This window comes from Podarcis gaigeae, assembly GCF_964106915.1.
Source record: "Podarcis gaigeae genome assembly, chromosome: 1".
In the NCBI taxonomy this organism is placed as follows: Eukaryota; Metazoa; Chordata; class Lepidosauria; order Squamata; family Lacertidae; genus Podarcis; species Podarcis gaigeae.
The window spans coordinates 29,576,065-29,594,349 of NC_139678.1; the positions used below are offsets into that span (position 1 = coordinate 29,576,065).

Consider the following 18,285-nt stretch of genomic DNA (forward strand, 5'->3'; position numbering starts at 1 on the left):
AGCTACCAGGCATGTTTGTTGGGACAAACACCTTTTCGTGTCCTTTGCTCCGCAGGAAGGTTCGATTCACCAAGAGGATGACCACACAATCTCCAGTCAAGGCTATGGAACAGTTGTGAAGAATTTGTATTGCATTATGATGATTCTGTTGATGTTGTGCAGGATGAAACTTGTACTGCAGATACTAACAAGGTTTAGCATGCAGGATGTATTCATGATTATCACAGGAAACCTGGCCATTTAAACTTCGAGGCAGTTTCCAAAATGCCTACCTTAGTTGAAGGTATTAAACCCTGCAGGTACCACATGAAGTGTAAGGCATGCGCAGCAAACAAGGTCAAAATGGCTGCAAAAGCACTTCCGGAGGACTTTCAAAATTTTTAAAGCTCTAAAAAGTAACGGAATTTGGCTGAAAGCGGATTGACGAAAAAAAGGAAGTCCGTCTTCCGCTGCTACTGAACTTCAAAGCAAAGAGCAGGAGGTGTGGAGGCAGAGACTGAACTTTTAATCTAAGGGATCTGAGCACCCATTGAACCTCCTTTGAAGCAGAATAGGACTGTAAGCATCTGACATTTTGTTGCTAATTTGGACTGTGGCATCTTCTCCTATTGGAATTACAACTTAAGTTAAAAACCCAGGTGCTGGAACTGCCCGAGTAACTGTAGCAGTCAGCTTGCAGATTTGGACACTTTGAACTTAAATTTGGAAACAATCTGAGGGGTCTGGAATTGCTACTTTGAGGCATCATTTGGAATACCAGCAAGCACTATTTGAGACATTGTATTTATTTAATACCAACTCTGCCAAAATTTATTATTTGAAGGTTCCTGGACATTAATTCTGATTTTATGAACTTTATTGGAATTGATCTCTTCCCGAAAGACTTTCTAAGCTCCCCCTAGAGGTTTTGGAATTTACAGCAGTGGCATTGTTTTACTTTCTCTTTCCCGGCCTCCTATTTGACTGTTACCATCTGGGCCGTCTCTTTCTCATGGGAAACAACTCAGCCTGACCTTGACTTTTAGATAACTTTGGAATGAGTGGTGCAAGAAAAAAGGAGCCTAAAGAAAAGGAGCCCAAAGAAAAGGAACATAGAGTAAGAACCAGACAAACAACCTTAGCCACAGCCCTACAGCCACGTAGATTGTCTGTGCCTATTTTACTTTCTGAGGAAGAAGCTGCATCCTTGCCAAGGGTAGGAGAAGGAGAAACTGAGGAATTACAATTGGAAGATATGGCCTCTGGATCAACTGTTTCTATTTTAGAGAAAATCTATGAAAAATTGGAATCTTTGGACAAGAGAGTTGAATCCCTGGACAAAAAAGCTGATGAGCAAACATTTAAAATCGATCAAAACACAGAATGTCTAAATAGATTAACTGGACAAGTGGCACAGAATACACAAGCAATTGGAGAATTGAAGGAGGCTACAGGTGAAAATCGGAAATTGGCTGAAGATGCCAGCCAAAGACTTGGAAAGCTAGAAAAAGAGGTGAGACCACTCAGTAAACAAGTAGGAGAACACCAGACCTACCTTTCTATGATTGAATTACGGAACAGGGAGACTAATTTAAGGATTAGGTCGGTCCCAGAAGTGGAAGAAGACAACTTAGCTGAGTTTCTGACCAAAATATTTTCCAAGTTTTGGAACCTAGAAGAAAAAGACTTTAAATTGTATCAGCTTTCAGGCTTGGAAGACTTACAAAGAAAGACAAACCCAGAGACTGTTTGATAACATTGAGATCAAAGGAGGAAAGGGACAAGATCCTGGGCCTGCATTACGGAAAGTCACTGGACATCTTGGACAAAAGAACTGAAATTTACAAGGACATTCCTAAACAACTTTTGGATCTTAGATCTGAGTACTTGGAACTAGCAAGACTGCTGAGGAGCAACTCAATCATCTTCAGGTGGGACTTTCCTCAAGGATTATCTTTTACTTTCAGAGGGAAGAAGATTAAAATTAGAACATTGGAAGACAGAGACAAATTTCTAAACGTGTACGGAGAGGACCTTCAAAAAGGACTTGAATTACCACCAGGGCCTGGAGCACCAGAGGCACCGGCACCCTCGGATTCTGAAGACCCAGCCAATAAGGTACCACTTCCAGAAAAATAACCAGATTTATCCAGGATGTCTCTGCAACTGTTGAGTTGGAATATAAATGGCTGCAATATTCCGGAAAAAAGGAGGAAAATTTTTCATATATTAAAAAAGGAACAATTGGACATTATTTGCCTACAAGAAACACATGTGACTAGGCTCCATAGAAAAGTGTTAATAAATAAAAGACTTGGTCAGGAATTTATATCTTCAGACACAGTAAAGAAGAGAGGCGTGGTGATTTATGCAAAAGAGAGCCTGTCACCTAAATTTCTATTTAAAGATGAACATGGAAGAATTTTGGCAATCGAAATTCAACACCAAGGAGAGAAGATTTTGCTATTAGGAATTTATGCACCAAACGAAGGAAAATCGGAATTTTATAAGAAGTTGCATGAGACTATGCTGGAGTATCTGGACTATGACAACATCATTATGATGGGAGACATGAATGGAGTCGTATCAACTTACATGGATAAGTCACAAAGCCAAAATGTTACGAAAGATGGCAGACTACCAAAGACCTTTTTCGAAATGACAGACAATATGGACTGGATTGACATTTGGAGAACGAAGAACCCCTTGGGAAAAGAAGGAACATTCTTCTCTGAAGCCCAGCTGACTTGGACAAGAATCGACCAAATATGGATAACTAGAGGTCTGGCACCCAAGGTCAGGAAAGTGGAAATCTGCCCAAAGACCTGCTCCGACCATAATGCATTGAAAATGGATTTGACACTTCTACCAACCGGTTCCTTTAGATGGAAGATGAATGACAATTTGTTTAGAGATCAGGAGATCATCAAGAAGGCCCAAAAAGTCTTGAAGGACTATTTTGAGATAAACATGAACACTACGGTGGAAAAAAGAATCATTTGGGACGCAAGCAAGGCTGTGATGAGGGGGTTCTTGATACAACAGAATGCTGTTAAAAAAAAGAACACAAAATGAGAGGAAAGACAAGATCTTGGAGAAAATCAAAGAGTTAGAGAAGAAGTTAAGATCGAATCCGAAGTCACAGCCGATTCTGAGAGAAATTAAACTCCATCAGGCACAATATTCCAAACTGATGAACCAGGAAATAGAATGGAAGATCAAACTAATGAGACAAAAAACTTTCAAATCAGCAAATAAATGTGGGAAACTGCTGGCTTGGCAGTTGAAGAAGAGACAAAAGTTAAATGTAGTCACAAACTTGGAAATTGAAGGAAGAAACATTCAGAACCCCGTGGAGATTAGAAAGTGTTTTCAGAAATATTTCAAAAAACTTTATACTCAAGGGCCGCAGAATGAGGCTGAGATTAAACAATTTTTGGAAAAAAATGGACTTAAAAAGCTTTCACAAGAAAATAGATCACTCCTGAACAGCAAAATAACACGACAAGAGATTGAACAAGCCATTCAGAACATGAAATTGGGCAAATCTCCAGGGCCAGACGGCTTGACCTCCAAGTATTATAAGACATTAAAAGACTATCTGATAGAACCATTGATGGAGGTCAGCAACGAAATTATGGAGGGAAAGAAGGCGCCGGAATCGTGGAAGGAAGCTTTCATCACATTGATACCAAAATCGGAAACTGAGAAGACACAACTTAAGAACTACCGTCCCATCTCCCTTTTAAATGTGGATTACAAAATATTTGCAGATATTTTGGCAAGCAGACTTAAAAGAGTCTTAAACGAAGTAATTCATAAAGATCAGGCAGGCTTTCTCCCAGGTAGACATATGTTTGCCAACACAAGGAACATCATTGACATTTTGGAACTTTTGCAAACAAACATAAATACAAAAGCAGTGTTAATTTTTATAGACGCGGAGAAGGCCTTTGATAATATCTCTTGGAAATTTATGAAGGGGAATTTAAAAGAAATGGGAGTGGGACGGGGTTTTGAAAATGGGATTGATGCAATATATTCAGAACAAAAGGCTAAATTGATAGTTAACAATGTGGTTACAGAAGAGTTTAAAATTGAAAAAGGTACACGACAAGGCTGCCCGATTTCCCCTCTGTTATTCATTTCGGTCCTGGAGGTGCTCTTGAATAGGATTAGAGGGGACCGGTTGGTGCAAGGGATTCAGGTTGGAGCGAAACAATATAAACTTAAAGCTTTTGCAGATGACCTAGTCTTGACCTTGCAGGAGCCAGAATCTAGTACAAAAAGAGTATTACAACTGATTCAAGACTTTGGTCGGGTGGCGGGATTTAAACTAAATAAACAGAAAACCAAGGTGTTGGGGGAAAACTTGACAGATACAGAGTCAGAACGGTTTCAGAGAGAAACAGAACTAACTGTGGTTAAAAAAGTACCTAGGGGTAAACATAACAGCAAAAAATCTGAGTCTATTTAAGGATAATTATGAAAAATGTTGGTCTGAAATTAAGAGAGACTTGGACAGTTGGTCAAAATTGAAGCTTTCTTTGTTAGGCCGAATTGCTGCCATTAAGATGAATGTATTGCCAAAGATGTTGTTTTTGTTTCAAACATTGCAAATTGTGGACAAGACGGAGTGTTTCCGGAAGTGGCAGAGAGATATTTCTAAATTTGTCTGGCAGGGCAAAAAGCCCAGAATTAAGTTTAAGATATTAACTGATGCGAAAGAAAGAGGGGGCTTCACCCTGCCAGACTTAAAACTGTACTATGAAGCCGCAGCTTTCTGCTGGCTAAAAGACTGGCTACTTCTTGAAGACACTGAAGTGTTGGATTTGGAAGGTTTTAACAATGCTTTTGGCTGGCATGCATATTTATGGTATGATAAAGTTAAGATCAATAAGGCCTTTAAGAACCATATTGTCAGGAAAGCAGTATTTAATGTCTGGACAAAATATAAAGACTTATTGGAAAACAAAACTCCGAAGTGGCTGTCCCCTCTGGAAGCTAAGGCCCGAAAAAGACCCAATATGGAGGCCAAATGGCCAAAATATTGGGAAATATTAGAAAAAGACGGTGACAATTGGAAATTGCAGAGTTTGGAGAAAATGGAGGGTAAGTGCGAGACTGGTTACATTACGCCCAGATTAAAGAAGTTTTTAAAAATGACAAAAAACTAGGGTTCCAGGTGGAGAAATCGAAGTTGGAGACAGAACTGTTAGAACCAAAGACTAAGGTACTATCAAGAATGTATAACCTGCTGTTAAAATGGAATACACAAGACGAACTGGTTAAATCTGCTATGATAAAGTGGGCACAGGATATTGGGCATAACATTATGTTTGAGGACTGGGAAAGGTTGTGGACCACTGGGCTGAACTTCACTGCATGTAATGCTTTGAAGGAAAATGTAATGAAAATGATATATAGATGGTACATGACCCCAGTTAAACTTGCCAAAATATACCATTCGTCTGATAATAAATGTTGGAAATGTAAGGAAAATGAAGGAACATTCTTTCACCTCTGGTGGACCTGCCCTAAAGTGAAGGCCTTCTGGGAAATGATATATAATGAGCTGAAAAAGGTATTTAAGTATACCTTCACCAAGAAACCAGAGGCCTTCCTCTTGGGTATTGTCGGCCAGGGGGTGTTAAAGAAGGACCGAACATTTTTTATGTATGCAACAACAGTAGCAAGGATACTTATTGCCAAGAACTGGAAGACTCAAGATCTACCCACACTGGAAGAATGGCAGATGCAGCTGATAGACTATATGCAATTGGCAGAGATGACCGGCAGAATCCGAGACCTGGGAGAAGAAAGGATGGAAGAAGATTGGAAGAAATTTAAAACTTATTTACAAAAATATTGTAATTTGATTGAATGTTAAGAAGGATGCTTGATCATAAATAATTGGCCACCACTAAACTAGATTGAAATTAGATGATAAGTGAGATTAAGGAAAAGACAAATCCTTTGGGAGAACTATTAGATGATATTTAAATGAGTGGATATAAGATTGAAAACAAGATGATAATTTGCTTGGAAAAACTTTTTAACAATGTAAGTGGGAGCGGGAGACGTGAGGAAGTCCAAATGAGTTATGGAATTTTGTGTATGACATAAGCAATGTTGTTTGTTATTTATGCTTTTTTCTTATAAAAATTTTTAATAAATATTTATTTAAAAAAAACCAAAATGGCTGCAAAAGGTAAGGTGTCCAGTAGACAAGCTACAGAACCATACCAGGTAGTGCATGCTGATCTCGTTGGTCCACTAACACCCTCTTTGGGTGGAGCCAGGTACTTCATGGTCCTCATTGATTCATATTCCAGGTATATTCCTGTGTTCAATCTCAAGCAGAAATCAGAAGCTTTTCCTAGGTTCAAGGAATTCTGTGCTTGGTTGAAAAATGTGCATGATAAACAGGTGAAATGTGTGTTTACAGATCGAGGGGGAGAATTCACTTCTCAGCAGTTTGAAGCTTTTCTGACTGAGAAAGGAGAACATGACCTTTCAAGTCCACGGTCTCCTTGGCTGAATGGACTTTGTAAAAGGGCAAATCAAACATTGCTTCAAGGCTTGAAAACCTTGCTGCATGATGCCAATCTTCCAGAGAGTTATTGTGCAGAATTGCTTAGCTGTTTTGTTTATACTTATAATCGCAGATTCTCATCACCAATTGGTTGTACCTCCTATGAAAAGATGTTTGGCAAGAAACCATTCATCAAGCACATGAGAATTTTTGGTTCTGACATGTGGGTTCACACACCACAAAGCTCCAAGTTAGGCAAACGTGGTTTGCATGGTATCTTTCTAGGATATCAGAAAGATTCTTACAGAGTTATGATGACTGACACTAATACAGTTAGGCTCACTAGAAGTGTTGAATGCAATGCCAAGTGGGGGGAGAATGTGGGAATTTTCCAATGTTATCCTGATGACAGTGAAGAGACTGAGGATAAGCAGCAGCAAAACCCCACACCCACTGATGAAGGTTCTGATTCTGATTCTGAAACTGACTCAGATGGTTCAGAGGATTTTAAGAGTGCTAAGGCCTCTCTGCGACCCTCTGAAGGCTCTGATTGAGAATTGGAGGAACCACTGTTTACTATAGGCCACCTTTCTCCTAAGAAAGAACAGGAGAATGTTGAAGACTTACATCTGATTCGCAGGTCTGAAAGAGCCACAAAAGGTGGACCTCCAAAGAGATTTGCTGATGAATTTGCTAAAGCAGCAAAAGCTGTAACTGCTGTTAATAGCTCCAAGAAGGTATTTGAACCTTCAAGTTTCCAAGAGATCCAGGCTTTGGACTCGAAGGATGCTGAGCCATGGTTAACTGCCATGAAGGCTGAGCTTGATTCCTTGGAGAGGAAGAAAACATGGGAGCTAGTTCCAGTAGTCCCAGGGATGAAACTGTTTGACAGCAAATGGGTCTTCAAAGCAAAGACAGATCAAAATGGCAAGATAGTCGGACACAAAGCCAGATTGGTAGCCAGAGGTTTTTCACAGGTACCAGGAGAAGACTGTCACGAGACCTACTCACTCACCGTGAGATATGAGAGCATTAGGCTTATGCTCAAACTTGTTGCAGAAGAGAATGTACACGTTTCTCATCACGATGTGAATACAGCATTTTTGTACGGAACCTTAGGTGAATCACTTTATATGCTTCCACCTGATGGCGTACAGGTAAAACAGGGATTTGTTTGTTCTCTGAAGAAGTCCCTATATGTTCTCAAACAAAGTGTACGATGCTGGCACTCTAAACTCACTGAAGTGTTGTTTTCTCTAGGTTTTCAGCAAGGTAAAGCTGATCCATGTATATTTGTCAAAGAGGAAGGGCAAAAGAAGCTATATTACTTGTTTTATGTTGATGATATACTTTTCTTTTGGAAGATGTTAAAATGTACAATAGCACCCTAGCTCAACTGAAGGAGCACTTTGACATGAAAGATCTTGGTTAGGTAACCAATTACCTATCTCTGGAAATAGAGAGAGACCAAGATGGTAATATTTTAGTACACCAGTCACAGAAAATTGCTGATGTGTTAACCAAACTAAACCTGATGGATGCTAACCCTGTGGACACACCAATGACAACAGGTTATCAGGTAGATGATACTGAAGAAGCATTTTCTGACACGATACTGTACAGAAGTGTGCTAGGCAAACTAAACTTCATTGCCAGATGTTCAAGACTGGACATTGCAGTTAGCTGTAACTTGCTAAACAGATAAGTCAACAATCCTATGGTTAAGGATTAGAAAGCTCTGAAATGCATAGCACGCTATTTGAGAGACACTATGCACTACAGACTGAGATTTAACATTCAGAAGTCTGGCGGTCTTGAAATATTTGCTGATGCGAGTTTTGGAAGTGACACTACAGACAGGAAAAGTACGTCTGGAGTTTGCTACATGTAAAATCTGGGTCTATTTGATTGGTTGTGCAAGAAGCAAACAACAGTAAGCTTAAGTTCTTGTGAAGCTGAACAATCCACTTGTGGATTGTGAATGGTTGTTACAATTGTGTAAAGACATGAGAATTCCTGTCAAATGTCCAATCCAGCTTTATCAGGACAACAAAGCATGTTTGGCTTTGCTGACTTCTGAAGGTTGTAAGCAAAGCACGAAGCACTTGCAATTGAAGCTGCAACATGCTAGAGAATGTGTTCAGAAAGGACTCATAATGGTGTCCTACATGCCAGGTAATGAAATTCCTGTCGATTTATTGTCCAAGGTTGGTCCGAAGGATCAACACTGCACCTGTGTACAGAAACTGGGTTTGTACTGAGATTGTACTGACATGCTGCCCAGTGGTGTTCACGGAAAGGGGGAGGATGTTAGTTTTTGTTTCTCACTGAGCAGCTGCTTGGAGTCACAAGACTGTGTTTACATTCCAGAGACAGTCCAGGCTATTGGAAGTCTCACGGGAGACTAGAGACGGATTTGACATTACTGGTTTCCTGTTTCCTTTGTTCCTTTGTTCTGTTGCTCTCTGCTTTCATAGAGAGAGGATGTCTTTTCTGTCTGCGTAGCTTAGAAATAAAACTCTTTGCAATGTAGCCATAAATCTCATCACTTCCGCATGCTGCTGGAAACTCTGCTTAATGGAATGTGCCTGAGGCTCATCAAAGGCTCAGGTCGTTAATTATTCATCAGAGGCGATTCCGAAGGCTCAGCCGGAGGAAAATGAGACTTTATCAGCTTGGCCGAGCGGAAATGCCAACGGGAGGGTGGGGGGCCTCATACACATATGAGATTAGTATGTACACTCTATGAAAGAAGGCAACAGAACACATTGACTAGTACTAGAAAGCAGCTTTGAAGTACTGGATGGCTGCATAAAAAAAAATCCTTAGCAGATATTTAAAAGAAATTTACAGACACTTAAGTGCTTCTATAAACATAAAACTAGAAAATGTATTATAGGTTGCTTAAAGTATTAATTTGTTTGTGATCCTTTGAAAGAGGCCTTTTTATATCTGGCATGTATTTGACTCGAGTACAAAACCACTGGAAGCTTATAAATTGATAGGATTGTGTTAAATAGCTGAGAAACTGCAGGTCATCTTTTTCATTACATAGATAGGCCTAGTGGACGGAGGGAAACACTCAAGTTACCAGTAAAGCTGGCTTGTAGGTAATAGTCTTTAGCCTTTTCAAGCACTTGTCTACCTAACAGCCATAGTAGTTAATGAATCAGCATCTTAGTAGAAATAGGTGCATGCATTGTTCAGAGGGCGTGGAGCAGGAGGGTAACTGCCATATATAATGCACAAAATCTCTTTGCTTTCAGGATTACTATCCCATGAAGACATGCACACACTTTCATCATGGTGGCATAGCTAACCTGTTGTTGGTTCCCATAGGTTCTAGGTTTCCATAGCTGCAGTAATGTGAGACTAGTTATACATGAGGGAACGGCATATTGAGGGAATCTGACCATTTTTGCTTTTTACAATTTGCTTATCCCTGGGTCCAGTAGAAAACCCACAGGAATGGGCAATCATGTATTTCACAGTGCTTAACATCTGAAGTTAATTTCTCACCCAACCCAGTCCTGTTGTTCTTTTCCACATAGCAAAGCAGACTTCTTCAGTTTTTCATAGATGGTCATGTTTCAAATGTAAGTGTTGGCTTATCTGCTTCATCTTGTTTAACACAACAAATAAAGCTATCCTTTTAAAGCACATCATTTTTTTAAAGGAAAACTTGTAGTTGGTGTGGGTTTTCTAAGCAGAAAATTAAAACCTTTTAAAAACGATCTATTCTGGGAGCAGCAGAAGGTAACGGTCTTCTCCCCCACTTCTTAGTTCTGTAACTGGTTATTATAATAAGTCTGTAAACATATTGGAGTCCTATGCTGCCTGTGATCACTGAAAAAAGAAGAGCAGAATTACAGGCCCTGGAGTGCTGCAAACCCAGACATTTATAGTTTTACATTTTGTTAGGGACAGAAAACTTGTTTGGAGTCCTTTCAGTGGGTATATCTTTGTGGTTTCTAGGTTCAGTGCCATTGGATATCTTCACTGTCCTGAGCACTTGGTGATATGCAGAGAGGAAAACATGCAATAGCACCAAGCAAAATGGGTTTAATGCCACTTTTCCTGTAATTTGTGGGTGGGGGACGGAGGGTGGAAAGTTAGTCCTCACCTATCCCATTGTTTTAATGCCCTTTTCATATGTTTTCAGGATTTTGTCCCTTTGTACCAGGATTTTGAAAACTTCTATACAAGGAACCTCTACATGCGCATTAGGGATAGCTGGAGCAGACCACTCTGCAGTGTACCGGGAGCCAAAGTAGACATATTAGAGCGGGTTTCCCATGACTACAATTGGACATTCAAGTGAGTAAAAGGCTTTTGGAAAGCTCCTGCGCAACTAACCTTTAGAGCAGGGGGGCGGAGAACCTGTGGCCCTCCAGATGTTGCTGAAATAAAAGTACAAGTAAGTCAGGGGTCCAAAACAGTTTCAGGATCAAAGATTCTCCACCCCTGTTTTAGAAGATAATTAGTGAGGGCTTGTGAAATGGGTTGTGGAAGATGGACCGCAGCCTCTGTAGCAAGAACTCCACTATTCCCTGTTGCTTAACTCAGTGCCAGACTTTCAAGATTGCCATGCCACAGATCCCAGTTCACCTATACTTGGATCCTACAAAACAGCCCATGAGGACTGACTGTTTTAAGGCTTGTATAGAAAAACCATATAGATTAGGGGTGACCAACATTTGTGTCATGTCTTGTGCACGTTACATTACTTTTGCGTTTCACTTTGCCTTCAAGTGGGTTTGCCTCTAGTCCACTAAGATGAGCAGCATTGTAGTACTGAAGAGGAAGGCAGAAATGGATGCCATAGCCACATCGGTTGATTCCTGAGCTCTGGTCTATGTTTGTGCCCAAGCTCATTTCTGCATTGCATGCCATGGGGTTTTGTGCTCAGTAGAGTCTTCAGTCTTATACATGTTTGTGAAAACTTATGCGAGAAACCCTTTCCTTTGGAAAAAGGGCACTATGTATCTCAGTCCCTTCTTCTGTGCGCTGGATCTTTTTGTAGGGTGTTCAGCGGTATCCCCCTTGGGCAAGACGAATACAATAGCAGCCGAAAGGAAAACCTACCATACTTTCTGTCTTTGAGATAAACTGAGTATGTCCAAATTTCCACTGACTTAATTGGAATTGAAATGAATTGGAAGTGCATGGGATAGCATGTCAGTTATCTCTGGTCTTTAATTTGGTTTATATATTTATATTATATATATATCCCACCTCTCCTCCAAGGAGCTCAAGTACATAGTCGTCATCGCCCCCCCCCCCCCCCGTGTTATCTTTACAGCAGTCCTGTGAGTTAGGTCAGACTGAGTGACGATGACTGGCCCAAGGTCACCCACTGGCCAAGTGGGGATTTGAGTAGTGGTCTCCCAGGTCCTAGTGACCTTTAATAAAGTGAAGAAAATTGGCGGGACTGTTTAGAAGCATGCTCAGGAAATGATAGCTAAAGAGTTCTGCTTTGGAACAGAGCTAATTGAGCAGAGTTAACACCCATTGTTATTGTCAGGTTCATAATTCAAGGGGGTATGGTTAACATACTTCTAGAAGAGAATAGCTTTAGTCCTCCTTGCAGTAGTTTACTGGCTTCCAGATGCCATTCCTTTGTGTGCTGGAGGATATTGTGCTTGAAGAAATTACTAGGATTTGAGGATAACAAGGGTAGGGGGTCTTTTGTGGGGTGGTGGTGGAGTAGAAGGCTTGAAATTGCCAGAGAAAAATAACAAACTGTTTTGAAATGCCTCAGCACTCTGTTTTGATTCTTAAGAGAGCTTTCAAAGAACATCTGCTAATCCACAATCTGACACTTTACATATTTTGTCTGAATAAAGCTAATTATGTTGGAAGATGCAGAAAAGCTTTAGTTTATGATCTTCAGCTATAACGAAAGAAGTCTTGCTGAGTTAAGCAAACTGAAACAGAGAAGCATTTGTATAAACCTGTTTGCCTTGCCTACTTCAACATAAGAAATCTCTAACAAGCTTTGGACAGAGCCCTGTTAATACATTGTGACCAGTGAGGCTTTGGTATTATTCCTGAAGGATATTATTCCCTTTGCATCATGTCACAAGTGGCTTTGAAGCTTTTGGAAACTTTAAAAAAGCAGTTTGCATTGTAGCGAAGAGTGACTGTTTTAGATGAGCTGCCAGCTAGCTGAAAACTGCTTGATGTGCACAGAGCCCTTTATTTCTAAAGGATTTTACTAGATTGCAGCCTTCAACAGTACTAAGCATATGTCCTTTTACTTGTTGATGATCTCCATATCTTTTACATGCTATGTTTTTATAAATTTATATATAGGTACACAGGAAAAGTGATAAAAGACATAATTAACATGGGGTCCTACAACTACCTTGGGTTTGCAGAGAACACCGGAGTTCGCAAGGATGCTGTGGCTGAAGTTCTTTCGCAGTATGGATGTGGGGTGTGCAGCACTAGGCAAGAGATGGGTAAGTTCAGACAAAGGACTAGTATCTGAGTACATTTAATAACTCAGACTCCACAAAATATTATATGGCAGTTCCTAAGCTTTTGCCCTAATTTGTATGCATCCAGCTTGCATCATTAACACTAAAAATTAAACTTCTTAGCATTAAAAGTGTTTCATTCACAGTGGATTTACTCATCTTGAACCCCTTTTCTATGTTTCTTCCAGGAAACCTGGACAAACACGAGGAGCTAGAAACGTTATTGGCCAGATACCTTGGTGTGGAATCCGCTTTGTCGTACGGGATGGGATTTGCAACCAACTCAATGAATATTCCTGCTTTGGTTGGCAAGGTATGGATGTCTTTGGAGAGAGGACTGTCCTAGATCTGTCTTCACAGGTTTCTGATGTTAGCCTCTCAGTGTATACCTTGTGAAGGAGGGGAAAATTAAAATTCCTGTATGCCATGCACTTCTGTTTAGAAAATAGTTATCCCTTGTGGAAATGTTAAATGAATAATCAGGAGAGGAAAAACCTGTCACAAGATGAATGAATGCACCAAGGCTGCTTTCTTAGCCCCTCAAGCTGTATTGGGACAAGAAAATGTCAGTTAGTTTGGAGGGCTGAGCACATTAGTCACATTGGCTTCACTAGAATACAAAATGATTATGTAAAATACGCTGTTAGCTTGATCAGATAGAAACTATGTTATTGAAAATACAGTAATTGGAGCAATAGGAAGACTGCACAGCACAGCAAAGCAAGCAGAGAGCTGTTCCCCTGGTTCAGTGTATCAGAATAGCTATAAATAGTAATGTGTGGTCTTGCAGCATCAGCTATTGATCCTATGCATTGTGGCTAACCAAGGGAAACTGCTTGGAGACCAGGGTAGGGTGTAAGGAGTTTCACCCAGCAAGAACCTTGCATGGTTATAGGTCAGTGGTTAACTGCAACTTTCTGTCTGGACCATTTATTTTCCTGTATCCTTGTTCAGGGCTGTCTAATAGTGAGTGATGAGTTGAATCATGCATCTCTAATATTAGGAGCAAGACTTTCAGGAGCAACAATTCGAATCTTCAAACACAATAGTGAGTATTTTCCAGGAGGTTTATTAATTTGACCGGAAATTCCTATGTTGTGGGCCAAATGCAGACTTTGATTTTAACCCCCTGAAAAAGCTACCCAGAGAACATTCATTTATGGGCAGTATATAAATAAAACTCTATAGCAGCCCCAGGTGCATTAAAAAAAAATGTTATTAACATTTAAGGCTACCACAAATGAGAAAGCATTCAAAAGCTCCTCCCTGAGTAAGTGTTACTGTGGTCTTTTGATGAAGAGTGGTATAGTTATGTAATTTTTTTGTTAATTTTTCCTCTTCAAGCTTTCTCCATATCCTATTTACCTGTTCAAATGCACTGTTTATCTTATGGACATAAGAGGATCCCTGCTGGACCAGACGAAAGACCTGTATAGTTATCTAGTCCAACATCCTGTCCTCACATTTGTCAGATGGAAACCTTTCTGAAACCCCAAGCAGGACATGAGGGAAATAGCCTGCTGTTGTTCCACTTCTAATGGTATTCAGAGACACAATAGCTCTGGTCCTGGAGGGGTGGCAGGTAGTCATCATGACTGATAACTATTGATAGCCTTATCCTCTATGAATTTTGTGATTCCCCCCTTTAAAGGCATCCCTATTGATGCTGCTGTCTCATCTTTGCAGATTCCATGGTTTTAACTATGTGCTGGGTGAAGACGTATTACCTTTTGTTCTGTTCTGAATCTTTCTCTATTCAGTTTCATTTGATGATTTCTGATTCTAGAAGTATACAGTCGTACCTTGGATCTCAAATGCCTTGGGCCCCCCCGAACAAATTGTCTCCCAAACAACTGATACCTGGAAGTGAGTGTTCCGGTTTTCAAACAATTTTTGGAAGCCGAATGTCCAGCGTGGCTTCTGATTGGCTGCAGGACATTCCTGCAGCCAATCAGAAGCTGCGCCTTGGGTTTTGAACAGTTCCAGGAGTCGAACGGACTCCCGGAACGCATACTGTTCGAGAACCAAGGTATGACTGTAGCGCTGTCATATCTCCCGGCTTAACATGATGCGCAGCTGAGTCCGTATGTTCCCAGTACTAATTGCTCCCAGTACTAATAGGAGTGGGTGTTGTCAGGCAGAGTGATTCTTCAAAGTGAAGAGTGATTTTTTAATAAGCAACAAAAACAACAACATAATGTCACCCTCTGAATTACTGCTGTGGTAATGCTGCCTATAGCTGCTTCTGCTCCTAGTCCCTTTACAAAAGTAACAGTGTTCTTTGGTATTGTGTTCTTTCTGTATAGATATGCAGAGCTTGGAGAAGCTGCTCAAAGATGCCATTGTGCATGGGCAGCCACGCACACGCCGACCATGGAAAAAAATTCTCATCATTGTCGAAGGCATTTTCAGGTACAAGCTTGGTCCTTCCAATCACCAGTGTTGTTTGCCATATTGGATCATTGTTACTGTCCATTTTGAGGCAATCTGTAATCCAAGCCAAATTGTTGGGTGCTTATTATTTGACTCTGGACAGCTGTAATCATGTCCAGCCATAATGATGCTCCAAGTTGCATTAGTGCTAATAAATCTAAACTGGAGATGTGATTTTTTTTGCCAGGGGTTTCTGTAATGGATTGTAATGGAGAAAGTTTCTGTTGTCTCACTTTGTCAGCCAAGGGTAAACTTGGTAATGACTGACTGAAGGGGGTATTCTGTGAAGAGAAGGATTGTAACGTGAATCTCTCCAGGTTTATCATTCTACATTTAATATTTCTGTCGCTTTTACTCTCCTCACTGAGCATCCAGAGCAGTTTGCAAAAAGCAAAACAAAAAAAGCTCACCACTGCATTAAACCAATTAAACACAATATTACAAAGACTATAAATTTGAAACAGTGATTGAAAGCAGTAGATAAAGGACGCCTGATGCCAGTGTGATGCTGTCAACTATCTTAAGCTCTGAAGCCTTTACTTCACCAAACCTTTATGAGGCATTAGTTAAGCTCTGAAGCATCAAAAACTTGTTAAGAAAGGGGTTATGCATAGTTGCAGATGGATGTTTTGGGGAGCCTTGATGCAGTAAAGGGATTGATACCTTACGCAGCAGTCCTAACCATGTCTACTCAGAAATATGTCCTGTTAAATTCAGTGGAGCTTACTTCCAGGAAAGTGGGGTTAGGCCTTGCGCACTAACTTTTTCAGAGCAATGCCTGGAAAACTTCTATAGCAGGGATCTCCAAACTTTCCTTGCCTTGGGCCAGTGTCTCAAGTGATGATCGCACGGAGGGCGGGGGAGCGCACGCCCGTACACGTGCACACACGCTATTTCCGGTGCACATCCGGGTCGAAGGAGGCCCATGCGCACAAGCTATTTCTGGTGCTCCTCCGACCTTGTAATTACTTGGAAAATATTAACCGGCCCCTTTTCTAGGGGATTTGAGCAGTCCAGAATTCACAACCATCTCTTGTTTTTCTTCACAGCATGGAGGGATCCATAGTCCGGCTTCCTGAAGTAATTGCCCTTAAGAAAAAGTACAAATCATACTTGTACTTGGATGAAGCTCATAGTATAGGAGCATTGGGTCTCAATGGCCGGGGTGTAGTGGACTATTTTGGACTTGACCCTGAGGATGTGGATATCATGATGGGAACATTCACCAAGGCTTTTGGAGCTGCTGGAGGATACATTGCAGGCAAGAAAGTAAGAACTCGTATTGGGAAGAAATTTTGTGGCTTGTTAGTAAGGAATAGAAGCATCAAAGTCAGATGCTTAGAACATCAAGATCATCTCCATTTTAATTCTGAGTAAATTCCAGGATCCCAAGCATAAATATATAAAACATTTTGAAAAGCTCGATTAGTAGTACTATTATGTTTTTGCAGGACTACTCAAATAAAATATATGGTCCAAACAAATGCCCTTTTTTTACTAAAGCTATCAAAGGTCAAAGTAGCAGCTAATCCTGAGCACTACATATGTCTTGCTTCTATTATTTATTTATACATACATACATACATACATACATACATACCCCACCCATCTGGCTGGGTTTCCCCAGCCACTCTGGGTGGCTTACAGTATATATAGAAGACAGAGATTACCCCACACTTAAAATAACACCAGTTCTCACTCTCTGATGTTTATTTGATTGCCCTTCCTTATGAACCTCCCACCCCTTCTGCAAGTGTCATAGCAGGTTGGCCACTCACCCACCACAAAACTCAGCCTGTTGGACTCTCCATCCTCCCATATATATATTTGCTGTGCTCAGTTTCCTAATTTTATCCAGAATCAATATGCCATTTGATGACGAGAGTAATCATTTATGTGCTGCTAGGCTTTTCCTTGTCAATTGTTATCATTATGACAGCGTCTCCCTGACACTCATTTTGAAAACAACATCATGGAAATACAGTGGTACCTCTGGATGCGAAAAGGATCCGTTCCAGAGCCCCGTTCGCATCCTGAAGCGAACGCAATCTGTGCGGGTCACGATTTGCTGCTTCCATGCATGCGTGTGACGTTATTTTGAGCATCTGCGCATGTGCGAGCAGCAAAACCCAGAAGTAACGCATTCCGTTACTTACGGGTCGCCATGGAGCGTAACCTGAAAACGCTCAACCCAAAGCTACTTCAACCCAAGGTATGACTGTACAGCTTCTTCCTAATGACAGCATTTATCTCCCAATAAAAAATGGTTGATCAAAGATAAGGAGATGCATTGCACTACCAACCTACGAAGAAAGATGAAGGCGCAACTATATATACCCGCCTTCACTGCATACCTTTCAAATAATTAACCAGCAAAGCAGTGTAAATATCAGCACTGCATACTTGCCCCATCAAAGACTGCTCTCTTAGTGGCAAGGATAATTTCTGATAACCTGCTGTATTCACTTTGTCAGGAGCTGATCGATTACCTTCGTGTCCATTCACACAGTGCAGTATATGCCACTTCGCTTTCCCCCCCTGTTATTGAGCAAATCATCGCATCAGTGAAGTGCATTATGGGTGAAGATGGCACAACACTTGGTGAGTTTCAGGCACTGTAATTCTCACGAGGTGTTAGATTAAACAACTGCTCCTTCAATCCGCAAAGCAACTTGGATTCTTTGCAGGTGTTGCTCTTGTCCACAAGGTGGCAGTATGCATTGAAGGACCACCTATTCAGCACCATCCGTCATTTTCTGTAGGGCAGGGGTCTGCAACCTTTAAGACAAAAAGAGCCACTTGGACCCATTTCCGAAGAAGAAAAAAAACTGGGAGCCGCAAAACCATTGCGACATT

At 40.8% G+C, this 18,285-nt stretch overlaps 1 protein-coding gene across 3 annotated transcripts in view; it reads left to right on the forward strand.

Annotated features, from left to right (window-relative positions):
• The window catches only part of SPTLC2 (serine palmitoyltransferase long chain base subunit 2), a 73,502-nt gene that overhangs the window by 23,330 nt on the left and 31,887 nt on the right, over positions 1-18,285 (forward strand). For all 3 annotated transcript variants that reach the window (XM_083734912.1, XM_083734911.1, XM_083734913.1), the window contains exons 3-9: positions 10,677-10,831; positions 12,830-12,978; positions 13,185-13,309; positions 13,951-14,044; positions 15,303-15,408; positions 16,479-16,698; positions 17,904-18,030. In XM_083734912.1, coding sequence (XP_083591038.1) covers positions 10,677-10,831; positions 12,830-12,978; positions 13,185-13,309; positions 13,951-14,044; positions 15,303-15,408; positions 16,479-16,698; positions 17,904-18,030 — 976 coding nt within the window. The remainder of the gene's footprint in view (positions 1-10,676; positions 10,832-12,829; positions 12,979-13,184; positions 13,310-13,950; positions 14,045-15,302; positions 15,409-16,478; positions 16,699-17,903; positions 18,031-18,285) is intronic.